At 51.1% G+C, this 22,991-nt stretch overlaps 1 protein-coding gene across 2 annotated transcripts in view; it reads left to right on the forward strand.

Moving 5' to 3' along the window:
- The window catches only part of LOC119969546 (uridine-cytidine kinase-like 1), a 134,173-nt gene that overhangs the window by 29,007 nt on the left and 82,175 nt on the right, over positions 1–22,991 (forward strand). For both annotated transcript variants that reach the window (XM_038803299.1, XM_038803298.1), the window contains exon 2: positions 16,159–16,352. In XM_038803299.1, the coding sequence (XP_038659227.1) occupies positions 16,159–16,352 (194 nt within the window). The remainder of the gene's footprint in view (positions 1–16,158; positions 16,353–22,991) is intronic.

Genomic DNA, 22,991 nt, shown 5'->3' on the forward strand with positions numbered 1-22,991 from the left:
TTTCAATGCCCTCTTGGCTGCCACCCAACCTTCCTTCTTTGCGACCTACATTGGTTCTTACTAAATATGAAATTAATAAGTAGCGGCGTTTTCTGTGGCTGTTTCACTGTCTCAAATAATAAATTCCAAGGATGTGGTTCACAAGCCACTTATCATGTTTCAGGTGTACTTTATAAATTGCATAACATACACTGTGGCAATTCAGTGTCTACTGAATCACTTGACTGGTGATCTGACTGAAAGTTCCAGGGTGGGATTCTCCAATCCGAGCTCGCCCCCACCACTGCTGCCAGTGAGAACGGAGAATCTGGGGCTCAGCCAGAACTCCATTCACTGCAGGGGGATGGGCGAATCCCACCATTGTGAATGGCTGGAGAATTCCGGACTATGGGGCTGGCTGATTTGTATCCTTTTACACTGAGCTCTGATTATATACCTGCCAATAATTTCTTTGTAAACTGCTCTAACAACACAAGAAGTTTAGGAATTTCATTTAACCTGCTGAGGTGCTGTAGAAAATGCAAAGATATTGTGGTCAGTAAAAAATCAATAAGACTCAGTGCTGATCTTGAAAGAAAGATGTGGCTACAACATTTTTTTGTGGTTATTTTATACATATTTGGGGCGGGATTCTCCCATAATCGGTCCGATCGCCGGAACCCGTCGCCAAATACGCCGCAAATTCTCCGGCCCCGAATGGGCTAGTAGCGGCGTGACGACATTCGCGATGGCGTCATCCGCCGCGGATGCGCGCCGTCACAGCATAAAAGATGCTCCCCCCCCCCCCCCCCCCCGGAGAGCCGACAAGATGGCCGCCCGGCGCGCAGCACCGAGGTTCCAGGAGCGCGAAAAAAGAGGCGCTCCTGGACGCAGTAGAGCAGAGGAGGGAGGCCCTGTACCCCGGACACGGCGGCAGGGTTGCCCCACGCTTCAGCCGGCGCCTGTGGAGGGAGGTGGCAGAGGCCGTCAGCGCTGTGGCTGTGACACCAAGGGGACAGGCGCCCAATGCCACAAGAAGGTGAATGACCTTGTCAGGGCAGCCAGGGTGAGTATCCCCCCCCCAAGATGTGCGGCACACCCCCAGGTGCAACTAGCCCTAACCCTAACCACCCTCCCACCCCGTGCGGCACACCCCCAGCTGCAACTAACCCTAACCTAACCCAAATGTGCTGCCAATATACGCACAACTGCTGGCCTGCATATATATCCCTGCCTAACACTATTGAGACCACTCACCATTCATGAGCAGAGGGCCCTGGAAGTGGCAGGCAGACCCGAGGACTGGGAGGTTAACCGATGCAGAGGTCGGGGGCGCACCACCAAGTGAGACCCCCACGGCCCGTCCCCCTTCCCCCGTATCTCCCATTTCGCCCGATCACTGCCCGCGTGTCTAACCATGCACGCCGTGTTGTATATTGCAGGACCAAACGTCGAGGCACCCGTCCCCACGGATGCCGACCGCCCCCAGGGCGGCCACGAGACAGGGAGTGACCCGGCCCCTCCAGCATGCGACGCCCACAGGACGCCCCAGGGCGGCCACGAGACAGGGACAGGCCCGGCCCCTCCGGCATGCGACACCCACAGGACTCCCCAGGGCGGCCACGAGACAGGGACAGGCCCGGAGCAACACGGAGACGACGCCTCCGTCTCGTGCGAGTGCGGCGACACAGGCGTGTGATACACAGCGACGAGGGAGGCAGCCACATATCCCCGTTGCAGCAGAGCCAGGACAGCCCTACCCGGGACAGCCCTACCCGGGACAGCCCTACCCGGGACAGCCCTACCCGGGACAGCCCTACCCGGGACAGCCCTACCCGGGACAGCCCTACCCGGGACATCCCTACCCGGGACAGCCCTACCCGGGACACTGATACACAGTGGATGGGTGGACAGGAACCGCCACCCCAGGGGACCATGGACTCTGGGTCGGACAATGGTTACGACACAACGCCACTGCTGTCTCTAACACCCTCCACCATCGCAGAAACACTCACCTCGGTTGGGCACTTTAGTGATGAGGCTTCTGGTACACTCACTGGTGCGCAAAACACAGCCATACCGGTACAGCAGGTGGAGGTAGGAGCAGCCGAGGGGCCGGGAGGTTGAAGCGCATCCTGTGCGAGCAATAATCTGCCGCCCAGACGGGTCCCAGGTTCCTGGAATTATCACACCCACCCATAGACTCGTGCAGTTACGGACCCAGGGACGATCGAAGGGGGTGAGGGCCGGCTTGCGGCAGCTGCAGACGCAGGTGGAGGAGTCCACTCGCATCCAGGAGCAGCGAGTGGTGCCGGTCATGTGTGCCACCCAGGCCGAACCCGCAAGGGTGGCATCCATGGTGGAGGCAATGGGTGCGACGGTGTCAGACATGGGGAGCAGTATGCAAGGCACGGGGCTTTCCATGCAGGCGGCGTCTGTGGCCCAGGACATGGCTGCCCTCTCACAGGAAGCCATGAGCCAGAGACAGCGGCAGATGGCAGAGGCTCTCCACGCCGTGGCCCTATCTCAGCAGGCAGTGGCCCAGTCTCAGCAGGCAGTGGCCCAGTCTCAGCAGGCAGTGGCCCAGTCTCAGCAGGCAGTGGCCCAGTCTCAGCAGGCCGTGGCCCAGTCTCAGCAGGCCGTGGCCCAGTCTCAGCAGGCCGTGGCCCAGTCTCAGCAGGCCGTGGCCCAGTCTCAGCAGGCCGTGGCCCAGTCTCAGCAGGCCATCGCTGGGGGCATCGGCGCCATTGCCCAGGTGCTGGCCGGCGTCACCCAGACACAGACAGGGATGGCCAACTCCCTGAGCTCCATGGCTGCAAACGTGCATACCCTTGTTGATACCAGGGCGGGCCTCCAGGACTGGCAGCACCAGGTGTTTGGGGGGGGGGGGGGGGGGGGGGCATCGGATGGTCGGTCTGTTCGCATCCCCGACCCATGTAGAGGCCCGGGGGTCATCGGGCACCCCGAGGGAGGAGGAGGTGCTGGGGCCCGTCACGGGTCCCCCCTTAAGGGGAGGTCCTGGAACATCGCTGCACCTCGGACTCCTGCCCCCCTCCCCTTCCGTCCCAGGTGCATCTGGTGGGCAACGGACAGGACAGGCTGGCAGCTCGCCATTGCAGTCGCCCAAGCCGCAGCCTGGTCCATCTAGACCGGGCTGCCCCAGGAAACGGCAGCCAAAGGGATCGCAATTCACAGGGCAGGAATCCCAGGAGTCCACCTCCAGTCCTGCTGTACCGTCTGGGGAACCACCTAGGCGTAATCAAAGAGCCCGTAAGGCAAAACAGTTAGACACTGAGTAAGTTGGCATGGTGCAGGGCACAGATGAGTTATGGGGCCTGGGCACGTGTATGGACTGTTTGTTATTAAAATCACATTTACACCGACAGAAGCTGCGTTTGTGCTCTGTCCGAAGCGTGCGGGAGTGTCGTGTGTGTTGAGCGCCAGTGTGTGTGTGTGAGCGGTGGTATTACGTCGGCCCCAGGTGAGTGTGCCCCCCCCCCTGCTGCCCGGGCATCCTGGCTGGCCCGGTCCACAGGGAACTGGATGTAGCTGTCTGCAGTGGCATATAGGGTGTCTGTCACTGCCCGGATGCACCGATGTCTGCGAGATGCCGGACAGGTCCCCACTCGGCGCCTGGAATGACCTGTGGCATAAATGTTCAGGGCCACCGTAACCTTGACGGACACGGGGAGAGGGTGTTCTCCCCCAGTGCCATGTCAGCATTGCCACCCCCCCGCAGCCAGGAGCCATGGGCTGCATGGCCGGATCTGTTGGAAGCTGGCACCTGGCCAGGCGGATGACCACCCTTGCCCTCTCCCCCCGCCCCCTCACCCCGGCACCCGCCCCCTCACACCGGCACCCGCCCCCTCACCCCGGCACCCGCCCCCTCACCCCGGCACTCGCCCCCCCCACCCCGGCACTCGCCCCCCCACCCCGGCACTCGCCCCCCCCACCCCGGCACTCGCCCCCCCACCCCGGCACCCGCCCCCTCACCCCGGCACCCGCCCCCTCACCCCGGCACCCGCCCCCTCACCCCGGCACCCGCCCCCTCACCCCGGCACCCGCCCCCTCACCCCGGCACTCGCCCCCCCCACCCCGGCACTCGCCCCCCCACCCCGGCACTCGTCCCCCCACCCCGGCACCCGCCCCCTCACCCCGGCACCCGCCCCCTCACCCCGGCACCCGCCCCCTCACCCCGGCACCCGCCCCCTCACCCCGGCACCCGCCCCCTCACCCCGGCACCCGCCCCCTCACCCCGGCACTCGCCCCCTCACCCCGGCACCCGCCCCCTCACCCCGGCACTCGCCCCCCCCACCCCGGCACCGCCCCCCACCCCGGCACTCGCCCCCTCACCCCCGGCACCCAAAAAGCCCCCTCACACGTCACCCGCCCCCTCACCCCGGCACCCGCCCCCTCACCCCGGCAACCCGCCCCCTCACCCCGGCACCCGCCCCCTCACCTCCCGTCACCCCGCCCCCTCACCCCAGGCACCCCCCCTCACCCCCGGCAATCGCCCCCCCCACCCCCGGCCCTACGCCCCCCCCACCCCTGCACTTCGCCCCCTCACCCCGGCACCCCCCCTCACCCCGGGCACCCTGCCCCTCACCCCGGCACCCGCCCCATCAACACCGGCACCACCCGCCCCCTCACCCCGGCACAGCCGCCCACCTCACCCCGGCCACCCGCCCCCCTCACCCCGGCACCATGCCTCACCACTCGGCACTCCGCCACCCCCCCGGCACTCGCCCCCCTCACCCCGGCACTCGTCCCCCCTCACCCGCGGCACTCGCCCCCCCTCACCCCGGCACCGCCCCCCTCACCCCCCACCCGGCCTCACTCGCCCCCCTCACCCCGGCACTCGCCCCCCTCACCCCGGCACTCGCCCCCCCTCCCCCCGGCACTCGCCTCCCCTCCACCCCGGCACTCGCCCCCCCCTCACCCCGGCACTCGCCCCCCCTCACCCCGGCACTCGCCCCCCCCCTCACCCCGGCACTCGCCCCCCTCACCCCGGCACTCGCCCCCCCTCACCCCGGCACTCGCCCCCCTCACCCCGGCACTCGCCCCCCTCACCCCGGCACTCGCCCCCCTCACCCCGGCACTCGCCCCCCTCACCCCGGCACTCGCCCCCCTCACCCCGGCACTCGCCCCCCTCACCCCGGCACTCGCCCCCCTCACCCCGGCACTCGCCCCCCCCTCACCCCGGCACTCGCCCCCCTCACCCCGGCACTCGCCCCCCTCACCCCGGCACTCGCCCCCCTCACCCCGGCACTCGCCCCCCTCACCCCGGCACTCGCCCCCCTCACCCCGGCACTCGCCCCCCCTCACCCCGGCACTCGCCCCCCCTCACCCCGGCACTCGCCCCCCTCACCCCGGCACTCGCCCCCCTCACCCCGGCACTCGCCCCCCTCACCCGGCACTCGCCCCCCTCACCCCGGCACTCGCCCCCCTCACCCCGGCACTCGCCCCTCCCCGGCCCCCCCTCACCCCGGCACTCGCCCCCCTCACCCCGGCACTCGCCCCCCTCACCCCGGCACTCGCCCCCCCTCACCCCGGCACTCGCCCCCCCTCACCCCGGCACTCGCCCCCCCTCACCCCGGCACTCGCCCCCCCCCTCACCCCGGCACTCGCCCCCCCCCCTCACCCCGGCACTCGCCCCCCCTCACCCCGGCACTCGCCCCCCCTCACCCCGGCACTCGCCCCCCCTCACCCCGGCACTCGCCCCCCCTCACCCCGGCACTCGCCCCCCCCTCACCCCGGCACTCGCCCCCCCTCACCCCGGCACTTGCCCTCTCTCCCCCTCCACGCCGCCTACCGGCGATTCTCCTACCCATCAGGGGGTCGAAGGATCCCGCCCTCAGAGTACCCGATTCATTTTATCCAATTAAGGAACAATGTAGCGTGGCCAAACCACCTACCCTGCACATCTTTGGGTTGTGGGGGCGAAACCGACGCAAACACGGGGAGAATGTGCAAACTCCACATGGATAGTGACCCAGAGCCGGGATCGAACCTGGGACCTCGGCCCTGTGAAGCAGCAATGCTAACCACTGTGCCACCGTGCATCTTGTGGGCCGGAATTCTCCAGCTGTTGGGATTCTCTTTTCCCGCTGGCACCACCCATGGGGTTCCTGGCGGCATGGGGTGATTTTAATGGGAAATGAAGCAACACTAATATATTTAGGGCCGGGATGGTTTTTCAGCAGTAATTTATTAATCTGCTAAAAATGCAGTGAGATCTCATTCAGCACGGTGTAACTTTTTAAAGGGTTTATACATTGAGACTGATCACTTCAAAAGCCAAGTTCACAACAGTTCAATGATTTGTAATTGATTGCAGTTGGTGAGGACCTCAACAGAGCCTCCTTTGGTGAAATATAATATCGCTTGCAGCAATTTCTGGGTTTCCGTGTTCGACTGCACATGTGCAGACTCCAGAAGTTGCTCAGTTCCACAGGAATTTAAGTTCAAGGAAATGAAAGGGGCTAAAACTTAAGCAGGTTCTGTAAGCAAGGCTCTGAAAACAATTGGGCGAGATCCTCCGTTGCCTGATACCGAAATAGGGAAACGCGATTGGGCGGAGAAAAGTTCTGACGGCAAAATCGGAGTGAGCGCCAATTTGATGCAAATCGCAATTCTCCATCCCTTCGACAGTGGCGTCATGCAGTCCAGAACTCACGCACAGTAAGCACCATTTCCATATCGTTAGCGGACCTGACTCGGTATTTTCCGGGGCCTCCGAGATTCCCTGCTTCTGAAGGGCCGAGAGTTCCTGAAGGCGCGGTTCACTTGTGCTTTGGTTTTGTGGTTGCTGAGGGAGATAGAGGGGGTACGGAAAGTGTCCAATATCGCCATAGTTAACTGACAGTTTTGCCGGTGGCCGGGAGGGGGCTTTTGCTAGGGCCGGGCGGAGTAACTGGAGGGGGTGGTGGCCAGGAGTTGGGCTGCGGGGTTGTGGTGGACGTGAACAGAACACCATTTCCGCAGCCGGAAAGGCAGCCATGCAGCTGCGTATGCTACTGACAGCCCACTGTGAACTTAGAGTCACAGATCGCATAGTTATCCTCCCAGGTTAACCCCCGAGGTGCCCTCTGGCCTTAGCCAACCCATCAGCTGTATGGGCGCGCTCCAACACAATCAGTGTCATCTTGTTGGCTGGGATGAGTGTGTGTGGGGGGGGGGTGTAATGTGTATGTGCGGCTGCATCTTGTCAGCCTCCCAAGTGTCAATCACGGACCCAATGAATCCGGCACCATTTTTCTTTGGAATTGATAGTGTTCCACGTGGCACCGGTGCTAGCCCCTCCGCAGTCGCTGAATCGGCACCGGTTTGGTGGCAGTTTTGCTGTCATGAAAAGTCCACGAATCCTGCCCCGGCATCAACACGTAGTCTCAGAAACGGAGAATCCCACCCATTATATTTCTGGAACAAAAACAAAAAATACTGGACAATCTCAGCAGGTCTAACAGATTCTGCGGAGAGAGAAGGGAGTTAAGGTTTTGAGTCTGGATGACTCTTTGTCAAAGCTAGAGATAACTGGAAATAGGGTCAGATTTATACTGTGGTGGGGGGGGGGGTGCATGGAGTAGTGGGGTTGGATAGAGGACCAGCAATAGGTGGAGATTAACAAAATGGACAAAAAGACAAAGGGAATGTCGATGCAAGGCTAAGAAGGGTGTACCTCTGGCACATTGCTTGTGAGCTTCCATGCATTAAGATGCAAGACAACTATTAACATTTTACCAACACATTTTAACATGCTAGTTTTTATTCGTTTTTCTGAAAATTGCTCCATTGTTTGGGAGAATCTTGGCCATAAGCTACTTCGGGTACTTTGCAATCAGGTTTGACTTGGACAATCATCAGCGAACATCCTCCACCAATAAACCAAACCCTGAATGACAACAGCTCCCAGCATGTTCTTCATGTCCTCTTCATTGTAGCAAATTTGAGATTCTAAATCCATCCAAAACCCCAGTTTTTTTTTGTTGTTGCCAACAGTATAACATTGGCAGCATATTGCATCAGGCATTAATCTAGTGCACAGCATGCTCAATATTAATTGATGTGGTGTTACAACAAAGAAGCAATGCCTTTAAGTTATACATACGTGTACCTACAATTTGTTACCAGAGGAAGGATAGTGTGGGTGGTGGCAATTTAAACAACATGATAAGAAATCTCTTTAATTTAACTTAATAAAGCAAATTGGGGTAGAGTGACATAGAAAAGAAAATCTTTCTTTTTATTTTTTTGAATTTGCTCATGGGCCGTGGCCATCCCTGGCAAGGCCGGCTTTTATTGCCCACCCCTGGTTGCCCTTGAGAAGGTGGTGGTGAGTTGCCTTCTTGATCCGCTGCAGCCCATGTAGTGTAGGTACATCCAAAGTACTATTAGGGAGGGAGTTTCAGAATTCTGATCCAGTGACAGTGAGGGAACAGCAATAGATTTCCAATTCAAGGGTGCTGTGTGGCTTAGAGGGGAACTTGCAGGTGATAATGTTCCCATGCAGTTACTGCCCTTGTCCTTTGAGGTGCTAGAGGTTGTGGGTTTCGAAGGTCCTGTCAACAGTGCCTTGGTGAGTTGTTGTAGCACATCTTGTCGATGGTGCACACTGCGTCACTGTGTGTCAGTGGTGGAGAGAGTGAATGTTTAAGGTGGTGGATGGGTGCAAACAAACAAGCTTCTTTGTCCTGGATGATGCTGACTTTCTCGAGTCTTGTTGGAGCTGCATTCATCCAGGTAACTGGAGAATATGCCATCTGATTTGTGTCTTGTAGCTAATGGACAGGTTTTGGGGAGTCAGGAGTTGCATAGCCACAGTATTTATCAAGCTGGCACCTAGTAATATATAAAAGACCATGAACACCGAGTAAAATATGATGGAAGTTGTAATTTCTTCCTGTGTATTATTTTTATTGCACTGGTTATTGCAATTATGTTTTCATTCCTGCGCATTAATTTTTACAAGTGTGATGTCACCATCGGTGGTCAGGCTCTGGGAAGGATGATGCCCTGACACTCCCGCTGGCACTGGCAGCCTGACACTTTGGCACTGCCGCCCTGGTACCCTTGCAGTGCCATCCTGGTGTGCACAGGTGCCAGGTTGCCAGTGCCAAGGACTGGGCCCGGGGATGCCCTGCCCTTGTGAGTGGGGACTCGAGATCCCTTAACAGCTAAGTTGGGGTGTTGGGAGGGGGGAAATCCAGAGGCCGCAGTGTAGAGTCCGAGGAAAGTTGAGAGATCGGGGGCGGCATTTAAAATGGCACCCCGATCTCTTCCTGTACTGATGAGCCGAGCTGAGCTCGCCAGAGCAGGAAGCAAGGTAAGTGAGGCCAAAAAATAGTCCCGTTTGATAGCAGAGTCATTCTTGCTATTGCAGGTGCCGAGAAATGCCCTGCTGCATGTGCCTAAAATGTGGTGCTATTTTCTCCCCGTAAAAATAACGCCCTGTGTGTTTGTGGCTGACCTCAGACTCTACGAAATTCCTGATTTGGATTGAACTTTGGACTGTATGAGATCCCACTTTGGTAATCTGACCTTCTCTGTCTGTGTTTTACCCTCTTTTATCTTCTTTTTTTATCTTGCCTCTGTTTTACTCTCCTGAAAGACTGCCTTTGTTATGTACTGTGTTGAGTTTTCCCTGGGAAACGGATTAGCCATCCATAGGGATATATGGTGTATAACGTTAGGTTCTGAGAAGAGCTAGGTGTTAATTTCCTTTCTTTTCTGTCTTGATGAGTTTCTGAAGACCTTGAAATAAATGTTCCTTTTTTTTGTGTTTGGACAACTGTGTAAGTTATAGCTCTGAGTGAACTATTGAACAGTGGTTAGCACTGCTGCCTCACAACTCCACGGAACTGGGTCCAATTCTGGCCTTGAGTGGCTGTCTGTGTGGGGAGTTTGCGCTAGGGTCCCAAGTTTGATTCCCTGCTGGGTCACGATCTGTGCGGAGTCTGCACCTTCTCTGCGTGTCTGCATGGGTTTCCTCCGGGTGCTCTGGTTTCCTCCCACAGTCCAAAGATGTGCAGGTTTGATGGATTGGCAATGCTAAATTGCCCCTTAGTGCCCAAAAGGTTAGGTGGGGTTACAGCGATAGGGTGGAGGCTTAAGTAGAGTGCACTTTCCAAGGGCCGGTACCGACTCAATGGGCCAAATGGCCTCCTTCTGCACTGTAGGGATTCTATGAACACCATCCCACCTATCACAGTCCCCTCTTGTGACATCACATGTTTAATTTCCAATGTGTTGGCAGCCATAAGAAAACTCTCCCAAATACAAGAAGCGCATTAATCAGGTTGATAAAAATTAGTGAGTGCTGCTGAGTTTGCAGTCAGGCCCTAGTAGAAGGTTCCAACATTTTCTCTTGCGTTTCAGATTCCAGCATCCGCAGTAATTTGCTTTTATCAAATGACCCCGGGGCTAGGTAAGTCTGGGGTTTTGGGTGGGGACAGTTTTAGCAGTTTAGGGAGGGATGTGGGGGGATGAATGGTGCGATTGTGTCGTTTTCAAGCAGGTGTTCGGAAGAAAGAGAAGGTACTATCATAGGGGTCTGTGAGTGTGTGTGTCCCTGTCCCCCCCCCCCCCCCCCCCCCCCCCCCACTGCCTCCCCTCCAACCCGATGTACAAAGGGCATTATGGCATGGAGGGCGTATTATCAGTGAAAATTAGTTTGTTAACCAGCTCAATTAACCGTGGATTAATTATTAAAATATAGTGGGCAGGCTGCCGATTTTTCATACCCACCCAGACCCCATTATATGGGGGTGAACGCGGGGGTGGATGGGATTAGCTCTCAGCCTATTTTACCTGCTCCCTCTCCAACCGAAAACACGGCTGAGGGGGCATGTAAAATCCAACTCATTATTTACATAGTTGGTTCGAAGAGTCTGTTTGTTTATTCAAAAAGTTAGAAGGGCTATTAAACAGCTTCCAACTACTCTAATAGGGCTTGGGAGGTCTGTTCATAAAGTAGATAATGAATACGCAGGGTGAGGATGAAGGAGGTGAAGGTGAATGCAGGTGAGTTGGGGGTTCAAATGATCAGAAGGTTGAACTGTGTTTAGGTGAGCATTTAATTGCCTCAGAAGCAGGAGGCCAAATTTTTTTGGCAACAGAGTTGAGCCTTTTAACCTGCCTGCTCTGGGTTCAGCCCGCCCTCCGCTCCCACCTTGGGCCTGCCACCTTCGACCTGTCTTCATGCCATTCGGTGTTTGAACCTCAAGATACTCGAGATGGAGAAGGGATTGGGACAGAGACTTTCGTCCTGTCTCTGATTCCTGCACATGACATAAAAATCCTGCATCTAGTTTATGTTACTGCCAACTTGGACATACTTGGCAACTGTTTAGTCAAAGAGAGGAATCATTTTTTGCACACCGAATGGAGTATCATCATTAATTTGCATACATCTAAAGTTACAGCTATTAACATATTTTCACGTTTTGATTTTGGTGCATGATTCTACCATAAATCTGTTAAGCCCTAATTTGAAGGAAAAAAAACACAGACATTAAAATGCGCAGGGAGAACTGCTACACTTGATTAACAATCCATTCCCAAGTATTTCCCTACTATTTATAAAACCAATTATTAAATTAAAACAGTTATTAAACCTACAGTTTATTAAACCAATTTTAAGGGCCACTTCCCTTTCCCTGTATGAAAATATTGTTCTCTTAGTGAACTTCCAGTATCACAAAATGGTCACAGCACATAAGGAAGCCCATCGGCCCATCGTGGCTGAGCTGGTATCCAAAGGGCAATTTACATAGTGTCACTCCTCGGCCTTGTCCCTCAGCCCTGCACATTCTTCTTTTTTCAGGAAATAATCCAATCCCCCCTTTACTGCCTCAATTGAACCTGCTTCCACCACACCAACCACTTTCTATGTCAAAAATTTCTCCTCGTGTCTCTATTGCTTCTTTTGCCAATTACATTAAGTCTGTGCCTCTGGTTTTTGATCCTTCCATGAATAGGGACAGGCTTCCCCTATTTACTCTGTCCAGAACCCTCATGATTTTGTACACTCTCGATCAAATCTCCTCTCAACCTTCTCCAAGGAAAACAATCCCAATCTGCACTATCTATGGCTGGAAAAAGATAGTAAGAAGACTTACAACACCAGGTTAAAGTCCAACAGGTTTGTTTGGAATCACTAGCTTTCAGAGCGTAGCTCCTTCATGAGCTGCGCTCCGAAAAGCTAGTGATTCTAAACAAACCTGTTGGACTGTAACCTGGTTTAAGACTTCTTACTGACCCCAGTCCAACGCCGTCGGCAACTCCGCATCATGTAAAAAGATAAATTGTATGGGAAAGCTTCAGTCTCTGAAAATCTCCTGGTTTCCATCTCTATTGTTTCCAGTGTAGGAGTATTCAAATGAAAGTCCTTGGGCAGCATGCAACTATAATCATGGCAGTTTAGCTCCTGCACTTGAAATAGATTGATGCTATTTCTTATTTGCTGGTTGTCCTCTTTGAGGTTCTAGGCATGACAGTTTGGGAAAAGGCTCTTAATAGTGCTCATGACTCCATGGTGGATGACACCTCATGTTCTGCTCGTATCAGTAATGTGAATATATAAAATTCGCACCAGGTCTGGAAAGACAAAAACTTGTTCTAGCACCCTGGGTAATAGGCACAGAGCTGACGCTGCCTACTAACGTTTTGGATGGGTGACTAAAAAATACTAATTTGCTGCAAGGATGATTATTTAACTATTCAAAGTGTAAAACAGTTAATCTGATCATGCAACCAAAACACACTGATGCTTTGTGTCTGATGCCTTGTTAGCAAATTGGGCACCTCGGAGCAGAGGTATTAGAATCTAGGTTCAGGATCTGGTTGTTTAGACTGAATGCGAGAATACATGTGCTACTGTTAATTTTGGAATGCACTGATTGGTGTAACACTGTGGATTCAATATATCTGTTCACAACCAGTGTTCAGTTACCACTGGGCAAAGCCTGCTTGATCAAAAATAATGTTGGAAAGTAACAGTAAGAAGTCTTACAATACCAGGTTAAAGTCCAACATGTTTGTTTCAAACACTAGCTTTCCGAGCACTATGGACTACTGTAATTTTCCTAAGTATGTTAAGCTTTCCTCAGATTCTAGTTTAATAATTGTGTTTATTATAATATTATTTTTCACCAAAACTCTTTTTTATAAGCCCTAAATGTTTGCTAAAATTTCAGTTCTGAAGATGCCATATTGCACTTCTAACGTTAACTCTAGGCCCGATTCAACAGGACAGAAACAGAGACCCTTTTCGGGTGCTTTTACCCTCCCCGATCCGTAGCATGGGCAATGTGGCACCTGGGCACTGCTAACCTGGCACCCTGACAGTGCCCCTCCCAGCCTGGCAGTGCCACCTGGGCATTCTGGCAGTGGCTGCTTGGCAGTGCCAGGCCAGCAGTCCCCAGGTGCCAGAGGGAGAGCCAGGGTACCACCCTGCCCAGCGCCCGACCACCCAAGGGTCTCTACTGGCCTGGGAGACCCTCTCGGGTATCAGTACGCCTGGTCCACGTTTGTGTGGAGAGTACTAAACAGCACCCTGGTGAGGTTTCCCAGGGGTGGCTATTAGGTCCTGGATATGGGGAGAATTCTAATGACTCTTTTAAATATGCAAATCTGGATCACGCCCAGTGAGGGTGAGTTCCAGATTGCGACATCTCGCGAGGTTCCATTGAGGCCTCTCATGAGATGCAATTGGTTTGTTGCATCACCAAGTTGGGGCGCAATGAGGCTGGGAGATTGTGGCCTCTATTTCTATATCTGAAGATGCCGCCAGACCTGCTGACATTTTTACTAAAAATTCTAAAGTTTTTAAAGCAGTGGCTAGATAACGTAAAGGACAAGATCTGCATCCAATTTTAACTTTTTTGTTTCCACTATGTAGGAAAGCAGAATCGAAAGAATTCAGCATATATTAGTTGGAGAATGAGCAAATAGTTTTCTAAAAACCCATTAGTACAAGGTACACTGTAGGACATACTCCAGGGTTAATAATTTCCTTGAAAGTACTTGATTTTATGCTGAGATCAGACATGCTGTTTTTATTCTAACTGATAAATTCAACCATGTTATTGTGAAATAAATGAGTTTTTGATTTATTACATTTGTTTTTGTTTTAACCTTAATGATAATTCTAACTTAACGTGTATGGTGGGAAACTGACAAGATCTGTAGGGCATCCCGTTCTATACCCCTACCTGAAATTCCATTGAAACAGCTGCAAAATCACATGGTTGATACATTCGCAGGCTATTGAAATGGAAATACTTGATCATGGAACAATAAAGAATAATGAGGTTTTGACATTAATCTCAGCAATAATCCTAATGGTCTGAAATCCATATGCCAGATTTTCAGCTTCATGCTTGCTCGCAGTGGGAGTGCGGTCACATTCACCTCTCCCCGCTTCATAGAATCATTGAATTTACAGTGCAGAAAGAGGTCATTTGGCCCATTGAGTCTGCACCGGCCCTTGGAAAGAGCATCCGACTAAAGCCCACACCTCCACCCTATCCCCATAACCAGTGACCCCACCTAAACTTTCTGGACACTAAAGGCAATTTAGCATGGCCAATCCACCATCTTTGGACTGTGTGAGGAAACCGGAGCGCCCGAAGGAAACCCAAGCAGACACCGGGAGAAAGTGCAAACTCCACACAGACAGTGACCCGAGCCAGGAATTGAACCCAGGTCCCTGGTGGTGTGAGGCAGCAGTGCTAACCACTGTGCTACCGTGCCGCTTGTTGTAACCCTGCCTGAGTATTACATGTTACGTGAATTAGCTTTATAAATCTCAGATCAAAGGTGCAAGTTTGAAAGATTCAGTGTTAATTAACACTCCGCACCCAAAGGCAAGTTAATGTTCTTGTAAATGTATGGAAAATTCACTGTAGAGAAATTGAACTATTGATTTTTCTTGTGTTTCCTGTTGTTCGGTTACAACATGCAAGATAGTCAACATTGCAGTTTTGACTTGAAAAGTGCTTGGCTTTCATTGGCAAACATAGCTGTAGAATGTACACAGTTCACACAGATTATGTGTGAATTTTGCAATGCTGTTTAACCTCCGATTCAACCATGTTTACTGTTCTGATTGTTGCAATCTACTTTTATCACACATAGATAATACAGTATTGCAGAGTATGTCAAGCCTAGAAATAGATCATTCAACCCAACTGATCCATACCAGTGTTTAATCCCCACAGGTGTCAGCTTCCACGCCTAGTTCATCTGACCTCATTAACGCTGTCTTTCTTTTATGTGTGTATCTAGCTTTCTTTTCAGTTTATCTAGTCCCTTCATTGACTCCTTGTTGTAGCGAGTTCCACATTCTGACCACTCCCTGGGTGGGGAGCTGATGTGCAATGTGAGGGGCGTGGCCAGCCACGGGTCCTTGCTTCCGTCTGCTCGCTCTAAATGGAGGCCCGATAACCTTCGGGAATGCCTCGCCAAGCATATATTTGCATTGCTCAGGATTGGGTACCACTTCCTGAAAATCAGTAGCAATTCAACTCCGGCGGGAGACCCAAGGGCTGAATTCTCTGCCATCGGGATTCTCCATTTTGCCAGCAGCCCGGGGGTTTCCCGGCGGCCTGGGGCTGCCCCACAATGGGAAACCCATTTGACCAGCTGGCGAAATGGAGAATCCCACTGGCATACCACACCAGAAATCTGGTGCGATGGATGGAGAAACTCATCCCATGTCTTTTTATTCATTTCACTTACTTGCTTACATATTTCTTCCTCTTTTCCGCTATTAGGTAGTTTGTACACGTTAGGGTGGTTGATCACGTTTTTTTTCAATCCATTTGATTGGAAGCTCTGAGCCCTTGAGGCAAACATTGTAGACTATTTTAAAGCGGTTTTGCCAAAATGAATGCATAGTTCGTTTAACAGAACCATAACATTCACAGCATTGCAGATTGGTTTCTTAGCAGAGGCAGATTCCCAGCTCGAAAACAACCCCAGATCCTGTTTCCTGCCTTTGTGATGAAAATTCAGCCTGAGATGTTTAAATGGCAGAAGAGAGTGAACATTGAGCTCTGATGATAGTTCAGTATGCCTCCGAAATGAGCGTTAATAGGGCCAACAGCCTTTGGTAGTTTCTGACTGAAAAGTCATGCATATTAACTATGAGAATAAGTAACACAACTCTCTTCTTTGCAGTGGCAGCAGTGAAGAGGCGTTAGACAGATTATTGCCCCCAGTGAGTATTACTTTCTCATCACGGAAACGAACCACCAGCCAGTGCAAATCTAATCCACCACTTTTAAGGACAAGTAAACGAACAATTTACACTGCAGGCCGGCCTCCTTGGTACAACGAGCATGGCACACAGTCGAAAGACGCATTTGTTATTGGTAAGGAATTTCTGTGCGCGTGCGTGCGTGCGCGTGTGTGTGTGTGTGTGTGTTGGGCGTTCAATAGTTCTGATCGAAAGCTCTTCGCAAGTGATGGGACCTACTCTACCACACCCTTCCTGAAAACACCGAAGCTTGCTGATTGTACGTTTAAAGCCGATAACAATCACAGAGGGTGTGTGTGTGGGTTTCCTCCAGGTGCTCCAGTTTCTTCCAACAGTCCAAAGATGTGCAGATTAGGTGGATTGGCCGTGATAAATTGCCCTTCATGTCCAAAATTGCCCTTAGAGTTGGGTGGGGTTACTGGGTTATTGGGATAGGGTGGAGGTGTTGACCTTGGGTGGGGTGCTCTTTCCAAGAGCCGGTGCAGACTCGATGGGCCGAATAGCCTCCTTCTGCTCTGTAAATTCTATGATAATCTATGATTAATCTAGGTCAAAGGTTCGGCACAACATCGTGGGCCGAAGGGCCTGTTCTGTGCTCTATTTTTCTATGTTCTATGTTCTAAGGAAAACATTCCAAATTGTAAACCTGGAAGAAGCTGGGAATAATATTAGTGGCCTGCAGTTGTGGTGCAATGCACCCATCCATCTGGCACAAAAAACACTTCAGAAGTAATTTCAGAAAGTGCTTTTGATAAGTTTGGCCAATCGATATTTCTCCCCCCCACCCGCCTCTTTGATCTTTACTGAAAAATCATGACTCTTCAGTTTCCTGATGTGAGGCCCACCCACAGCAGCGTAAGAAAGAGGAGGATGCCATATTGCACCTCAAGTTCCTCCTGCATTCAGTCAGACCATCAACCTCAACTCTACCTCCTGCCACATCCATTGATTTTCCCTGCATTCAGGAGAGCGTCTTGGTTATTCTCTCTTCATATTGGTTGGTGTAGGGAACAGCTCCAGCCACTTGCAAGACTCCAGTCTTCCGGGGTGGCTGAGGGGAAGACGGCCACCGAGCATGCGCGGGTTCGAGCTGTCAGCCATCGTGACGTCAGCCGCACATGCGTGGGTTAGAGCCGGCCAACCTGCGCATGCGCGGCTGACATCACATAGGCACCGCCGTCGCGTCACTCTCGGTGCGCCGCCCGGTGGCCGAGAGTTACGGAGCGCCACTCCTAGCCCAGCCGGGAGGGGAGAATAGGGGCCGAGTTCATGACAGCCCTCCCGATTTTTCCCGGGAGCGGAGAATTCCACCCATAGACCCAGACATTGGGTGAAGCATATGGAGTGTAGTACTACTCAGTAGAGAAGATGCGTGGAGAGATCAGTTCAGTCCATAAGAGGATCATTCAGGAGTCTGGGGAAGAAGCTGTTTTTGAATTTGTTAGTGTTTTTTTGATGTTCTGTATGGTCAAAACGTACTTGCTCAAAGTGTGTTCCTTTTTATTTCTTCCAAAATTGTTTTGTTTACAGCTGGTTTCAACTGATTCATTTTTGACTTGAATTTGGCAAGTGTAAATGTAACTAAAACAAGGAGGATTAAGCATTAGCAAAGCAAATTGCATTTGGTCATTTGTTACATCAATTACATTTTTCAGCATACTGGGCAGGGCTTGCTATGAAATACTGGGATCAGCAATGTGATACAACTTGATCAACGAGTTCATAGAATCATAGAATCCCCACAGTGCAGAAGGAGGCCATTTGGCCCATTGAGTCTGCACTGACCCTTCGAATGAGCACCTTTGCCCACTCCCCTGATTCCTTAACCCCATAACATAACCTGCGCACTAAGGGGCAATTTATCATGGCCAATCCACCTAACCTGCACATCTTTAGACTGTGGGAGGAAACTGGAGCACCCGGAGGAAACCCACGCCATTCTAAACTAGTGGTAGCAAACTCCTCCCAGTCATTAATACCAATAATATTGTCATTCAAAGGGGAGCTTTCAAATGTCTTTGAAGCATTTTCTTTGGAAAATTAGGCATTTGAGGCTTGGAAAACGGGACCTGGCAGATGAGGTGCTTTTCAGCAATCTGGACGCAATGACCAGTCATATAATATCCTTCATGGTGTATCTGAAAATACAATACCCTCCTTGGTCCAGCTGGGAATACAATACCCTTTTAATATAGCTGGCAATAAAATGGTCTTACAGTGAACCATTAGGAATAAAGATACTCCAATTATACAATGCCCAAATAAGTTCTAAGTAAATGGTCAGACAGTGACTCCAGAGTGACAAACTCTTTTTGATTGTAGATATCCTTCTGGCAATGAGTTGGGCTCCCATAAATCTGCATTTGATGAGTCAGACTTCTTCCAGGCTCCCTTAATCATTTTTCCCACAATGGGCTGGGGTCTCTTTAAATATCTAGTTTTGAACACAGAACAGATAATCTCCTTAAGATTTGTCCAGCTCCCTCTTTTATTGCCATTCTTCTTTCAATGGTCAGCCAACAATTGGTTCCCTTCCATGGTCGATAAGGTTTCTTCCCTGCAACCATGATGGTACCTTAACAACTACTTTTATATATTGTCCCTTTCAATGGTGGACTAGATATTACATCACCAAGACCTCACTGACTTATCAATGATAGCCATAGATCATGATAACCAATGATGGATCATGTAAGTTTGACACTGCCCGTCTTTACTTATACTTTCTTTCAATGGGTTCCATCATTTCATCACTACATTAACAACTAATTGGTTGGATAGATCAAACCTCAACTATCTACCTGCCAAACGTCTTGAATAGGATTGCTTGTGATGAGGCTCTTTATGTTCTGAGAACATTGTGTTATGATCCTAGGTCAGGCCCCCAAACTTTTGGAAAGAGTTAACATTTTGTTTAAAGTTGACAAAGTTTGAGATTCAAGACACTTGCTAATAGAATAAAGTCACAAGATTCCACAGGTCCTTAACAAACACAAGTAAGCCTTTTACTATACAAGGTCAGAAAGATGAAACAATTTACAATATCTATCATGTACTCTAATATTCAGGGTTATTATGAGATACATATGAATTAACAAGCCATTGGTGGTCGAGCACAACACGCTGCACATCAGTTGGCAAATACGACCAAAAATGATTCCACGGATTTCTCAGTAACCCACACAAATATTAGTCTCGCTGTGAGTCAACCAATCTCACTGAAACTCCCGTCCTTCTCATGAGGGTTTCCAATCTTCAACTTCGAAGATCTCGCCTTGGAATTGTCTCTAAAGGTCGCTCCAACTCTGATGGCTTCAACGACGGATCACCTCACAAGGTTTCAATCTTGTCGCCTGAGATTCCGTTCCCCCGGATTCCTGAGTACACTAAAACATTAACTTACAAGCACAATTTCAGCTTCTCAGCCATGCCAAACAGAACACTACCGCTCAAAGGGAAGCCTTTGCCCCAACAGCCCGTAGCATAGAATCACCAACCTTCTGCTGCCTTCTGGAATCTTCAGGGCTTCTGTTGAGCTCTTCAATTACCAGACTTGGATGCATCAAATGTGGTCCATCATTTAGACTTCAGCTTTCCCTTTACGTGTCTCATTGCTGGAAATGAATAAAATGACAAACATACATTTATCATTTGCTGGGTGCATTTCAGTTGGTGGGAGTGGCTGCATTAACAACATAATAGGATAATTCCTTTTGTGTTGATGTAAAGCTGGAATGTAGCTAATTTTCTATATATTTAATGCACGAACAAAAATGGATGCTGTCTCATTTTTAAGGGAAAAAGCCACTCTCCGTCCGCTAGCTTGAGGAAAACTATGATAAAATAAATATTATATTTCAAATAATGCCTTATCATGCCTCTTAGAAACCTTCACAAACATTGAGTTAATCTGAAGTGCAGTAACTGTGGATGGGAGACTGTTGGCTAGATGGTTAGTGGGTGGTTCAAAATATCACCAACAGCGTGGGTTCAGTTCCTGTTCCAGCTGAGGTAGACCGGGGACCGCCCCCCTCTCTTTGCCCCAGCAAATGGAAGGCAAAGACCAACCACCACTGAGAAAAAACTGCCAGAATGAAGAATCAGCAGATATTGAATGAATTACTGTAGTTATGTGAATGTGAAAGCCATTTTGTGCATGGCAAAATTCTATAAACAGATGGTGTGTATCGAGAGGAAAGTTTTTTTTTTTTAATTTGTGGTTGAGAGAGGAGTTTCTTTTCAGGATATCAGGAAAACTCCCTGCTCTTTGAGTAACATCATGGAATCTTTAACCAGAGGTAACAAGCAGTCTTGTGTGGAAATATCGCACCTCTGACAATGCAATACAACCTCAGCACTGGACTGAATAACAATCTAAATTATGGTCTCAATTCTACATGGTGTGAATCCCCAAATGTCAGGATGTGAGATGGAAGTGTTTCCAGCTGAACCAAGCTGATATTAATTACTGGTATTAGAGCTTGCGTTAGGAAAATAAAGGGAGTTTTAAGAGGTTGCTAGGGGAGACAGTGGCATTGTGGTATTGTCACTGGACTAGTAATTCAGAGACCCAGGATAATGCTCTGGGGTCCTGGGTACAAATCCCACCATGGCAGATGGTGGAAATTGAATCCAATAAATATCTGGAATTGAAAGTCTAATGATGACCATGAAACCATTGTTGTTTGTCGTAAAAACCCGGCCGGCTCACTAATGTTCTTCAGGGAAGGAAATCTGTCTTTCTTATCCGGTCTGCCTACATGTGACTCCGGACCCACACAGCGATGCGGTTGACTCTTAACTGCCCCCCACTGAATTGGCTGAGCAAACTGCTCAGTTCAAGGCCACTCTGGGATGGGCAGCAAATGCTAGCCCAGCCAGCGACACCCAAATTGCAAGAAGGACTTCAAAAAATGTGTTGTGGTAAACATTGGAAATAAGGTATTGTTATAAGTGGTTTAATTTAATGTTTCTGCCCATGGAAGGGTGAAATGTTTGGGGGTTGGTTCAGTCCCAACTGTGATTCAATTGGGCTTGGAGATGGCTATGACGTGAAGAGGAAATAAACCAGTAGTGTTGCTTAGCAACTGTGGCCTTGTAAGGTAAAGATGTCGAGCTTTAGTTTAGCTAATTTGATTGCAATTGGAGATAAGGGGCTGGATTCTCCGATTCTGGGGCTATGTGCCCATGGCAGTATGGGAACGGTGGCGTTTTCCGCCAGAAAAACTGGTGCAAAATGGCCATTGGTTCCCCATTTTGCTGGGGGGCTAGCAGGATGGCAGTGTAGAGCACCCGGCTCTAGCTGCTGATATGCCCCGGAGAACTGCCGGGTCCGTGGGCGCACATGTGCCCGGTGCCGTGCTACATGGTGGACGCAGCCTGAGGACCTGGCCCGCGAAATAGTGCCCCCCCCCCCTTTGGCCGGCTCACACACCATGGACCACCCCGCCACAGTGCCCCCAGCCCACAATAATGTCCCCCCCCCCCCCCCCGCCCGCGGATCGGCCCTCCCCCGACTGTGGCGGCGCTGGACTGAGTCTGCAGCCGCCGCGCTGAAGTCTCATGGATGAGACCGTGAGAGACCCATGGGGGCAGGCCTCGGGCAATGTCCTGAGGCTGCCAATACGTGGCGCGGCATAATCTGTGAGTACGACGCTTTGGAGGGGGCGAAGCATCACAAAAGTGGCACCGCCGCTGATTTGGTTGAAAATTTGAATTCACCGGCCGTTTGCTGAATGCGATTTTGGCGTTGGCAACTGGAGAATCCAGCCCAGGTAGTGAGAGAAAAGGTGAGTCTCAGAACTCTGCTGGAAACGGTTGGTTTTAGAAGGCTAATGGAGGACATCTTCCTCAGTTGGCTGGAGAAAAAGCCATACTATGAAGTAATGTTTAAGAAAACAGACGCTGGAAATCTAAAGTCCAGCTGCACTAAAAAAATGGGGCTATTCTCCACCCGCTCGCCATTCCCAATTTCGGTGTCGGGCAACGGAGAATCCTGCCCACAAAGTTTCTAGGAAGCTTGGAGTTGACAGAATAGAGGAAACTGGGAATCAATAAAGTGAGAGTTGAAAAGGCATTGGATTGTGAGAGGCCACAAAGATATCTGCAGTAGTGCTAACGTTTCTGAGAAATTACTACAGTCTGGGAGACATTATTTGAAGTTATTGTGGGAATTGGTGGCTTTTGAAATTTGTGTGAAAGCCTTTAAAACAAAGGAAAGCTGAAGACAAGAGGTGTAGAATCTTGATGGAAGCAGCGAAGAGAAAAAAGATTTGAAAGTGGAATTTTTGAAAGCAGAATTTGAAATCATTAGTGTGGAGCTGGAGTTCAGTTGAGACAAGGAAGCTGGAGTTCAGTGAGACAAGGAAGCTGGAGTTCAGTGAGACAAGGAAGCTGGAGTTCAGTGAGACAAGGAAGCTGGAGTTCAGTGAGACAAGGAAGCTGGAGTTCAGTGAGACAAGGAAGCTGGAGTTCAGTTGAGACAAGGACGCTGGAGTTCAGTGAGACAAGGAAGCTGGAGTTCAGTTGAGACAAGGAAGCTGGAGTTCAGTCAGACAAGGAAGCTGGAGTTCAGTTGAGACAAGGAAGCTGGAGTTCAGTGAGACAAGGAAGCTGGAGTTCAGTTGAGACAAGGACGCTGGAGTTCAGTTGAGACAAGGACGCTGGAGTTCAGTGAGACAAGGTGGATCACAGGAAAAGAAGCATCTAAGGGGATTTTGAGGAGAAATCCATAGACATTCACTTGGGTTCAGAG

Source organism: Scyliorhinus canicula, chromosome 7, assembly GCF_902713615.1.
Source record: "Scyliorhinus canicula chromosome 7, sScyCan1.1, whole genome shotgun sequence".
NCBI lineage: Eukaryota > Metazoa > Chordata > Chondrichthyes > Carcharhiniformes > Scyliorhinidae > Scyliorhinus > Scyliorhinus canicula.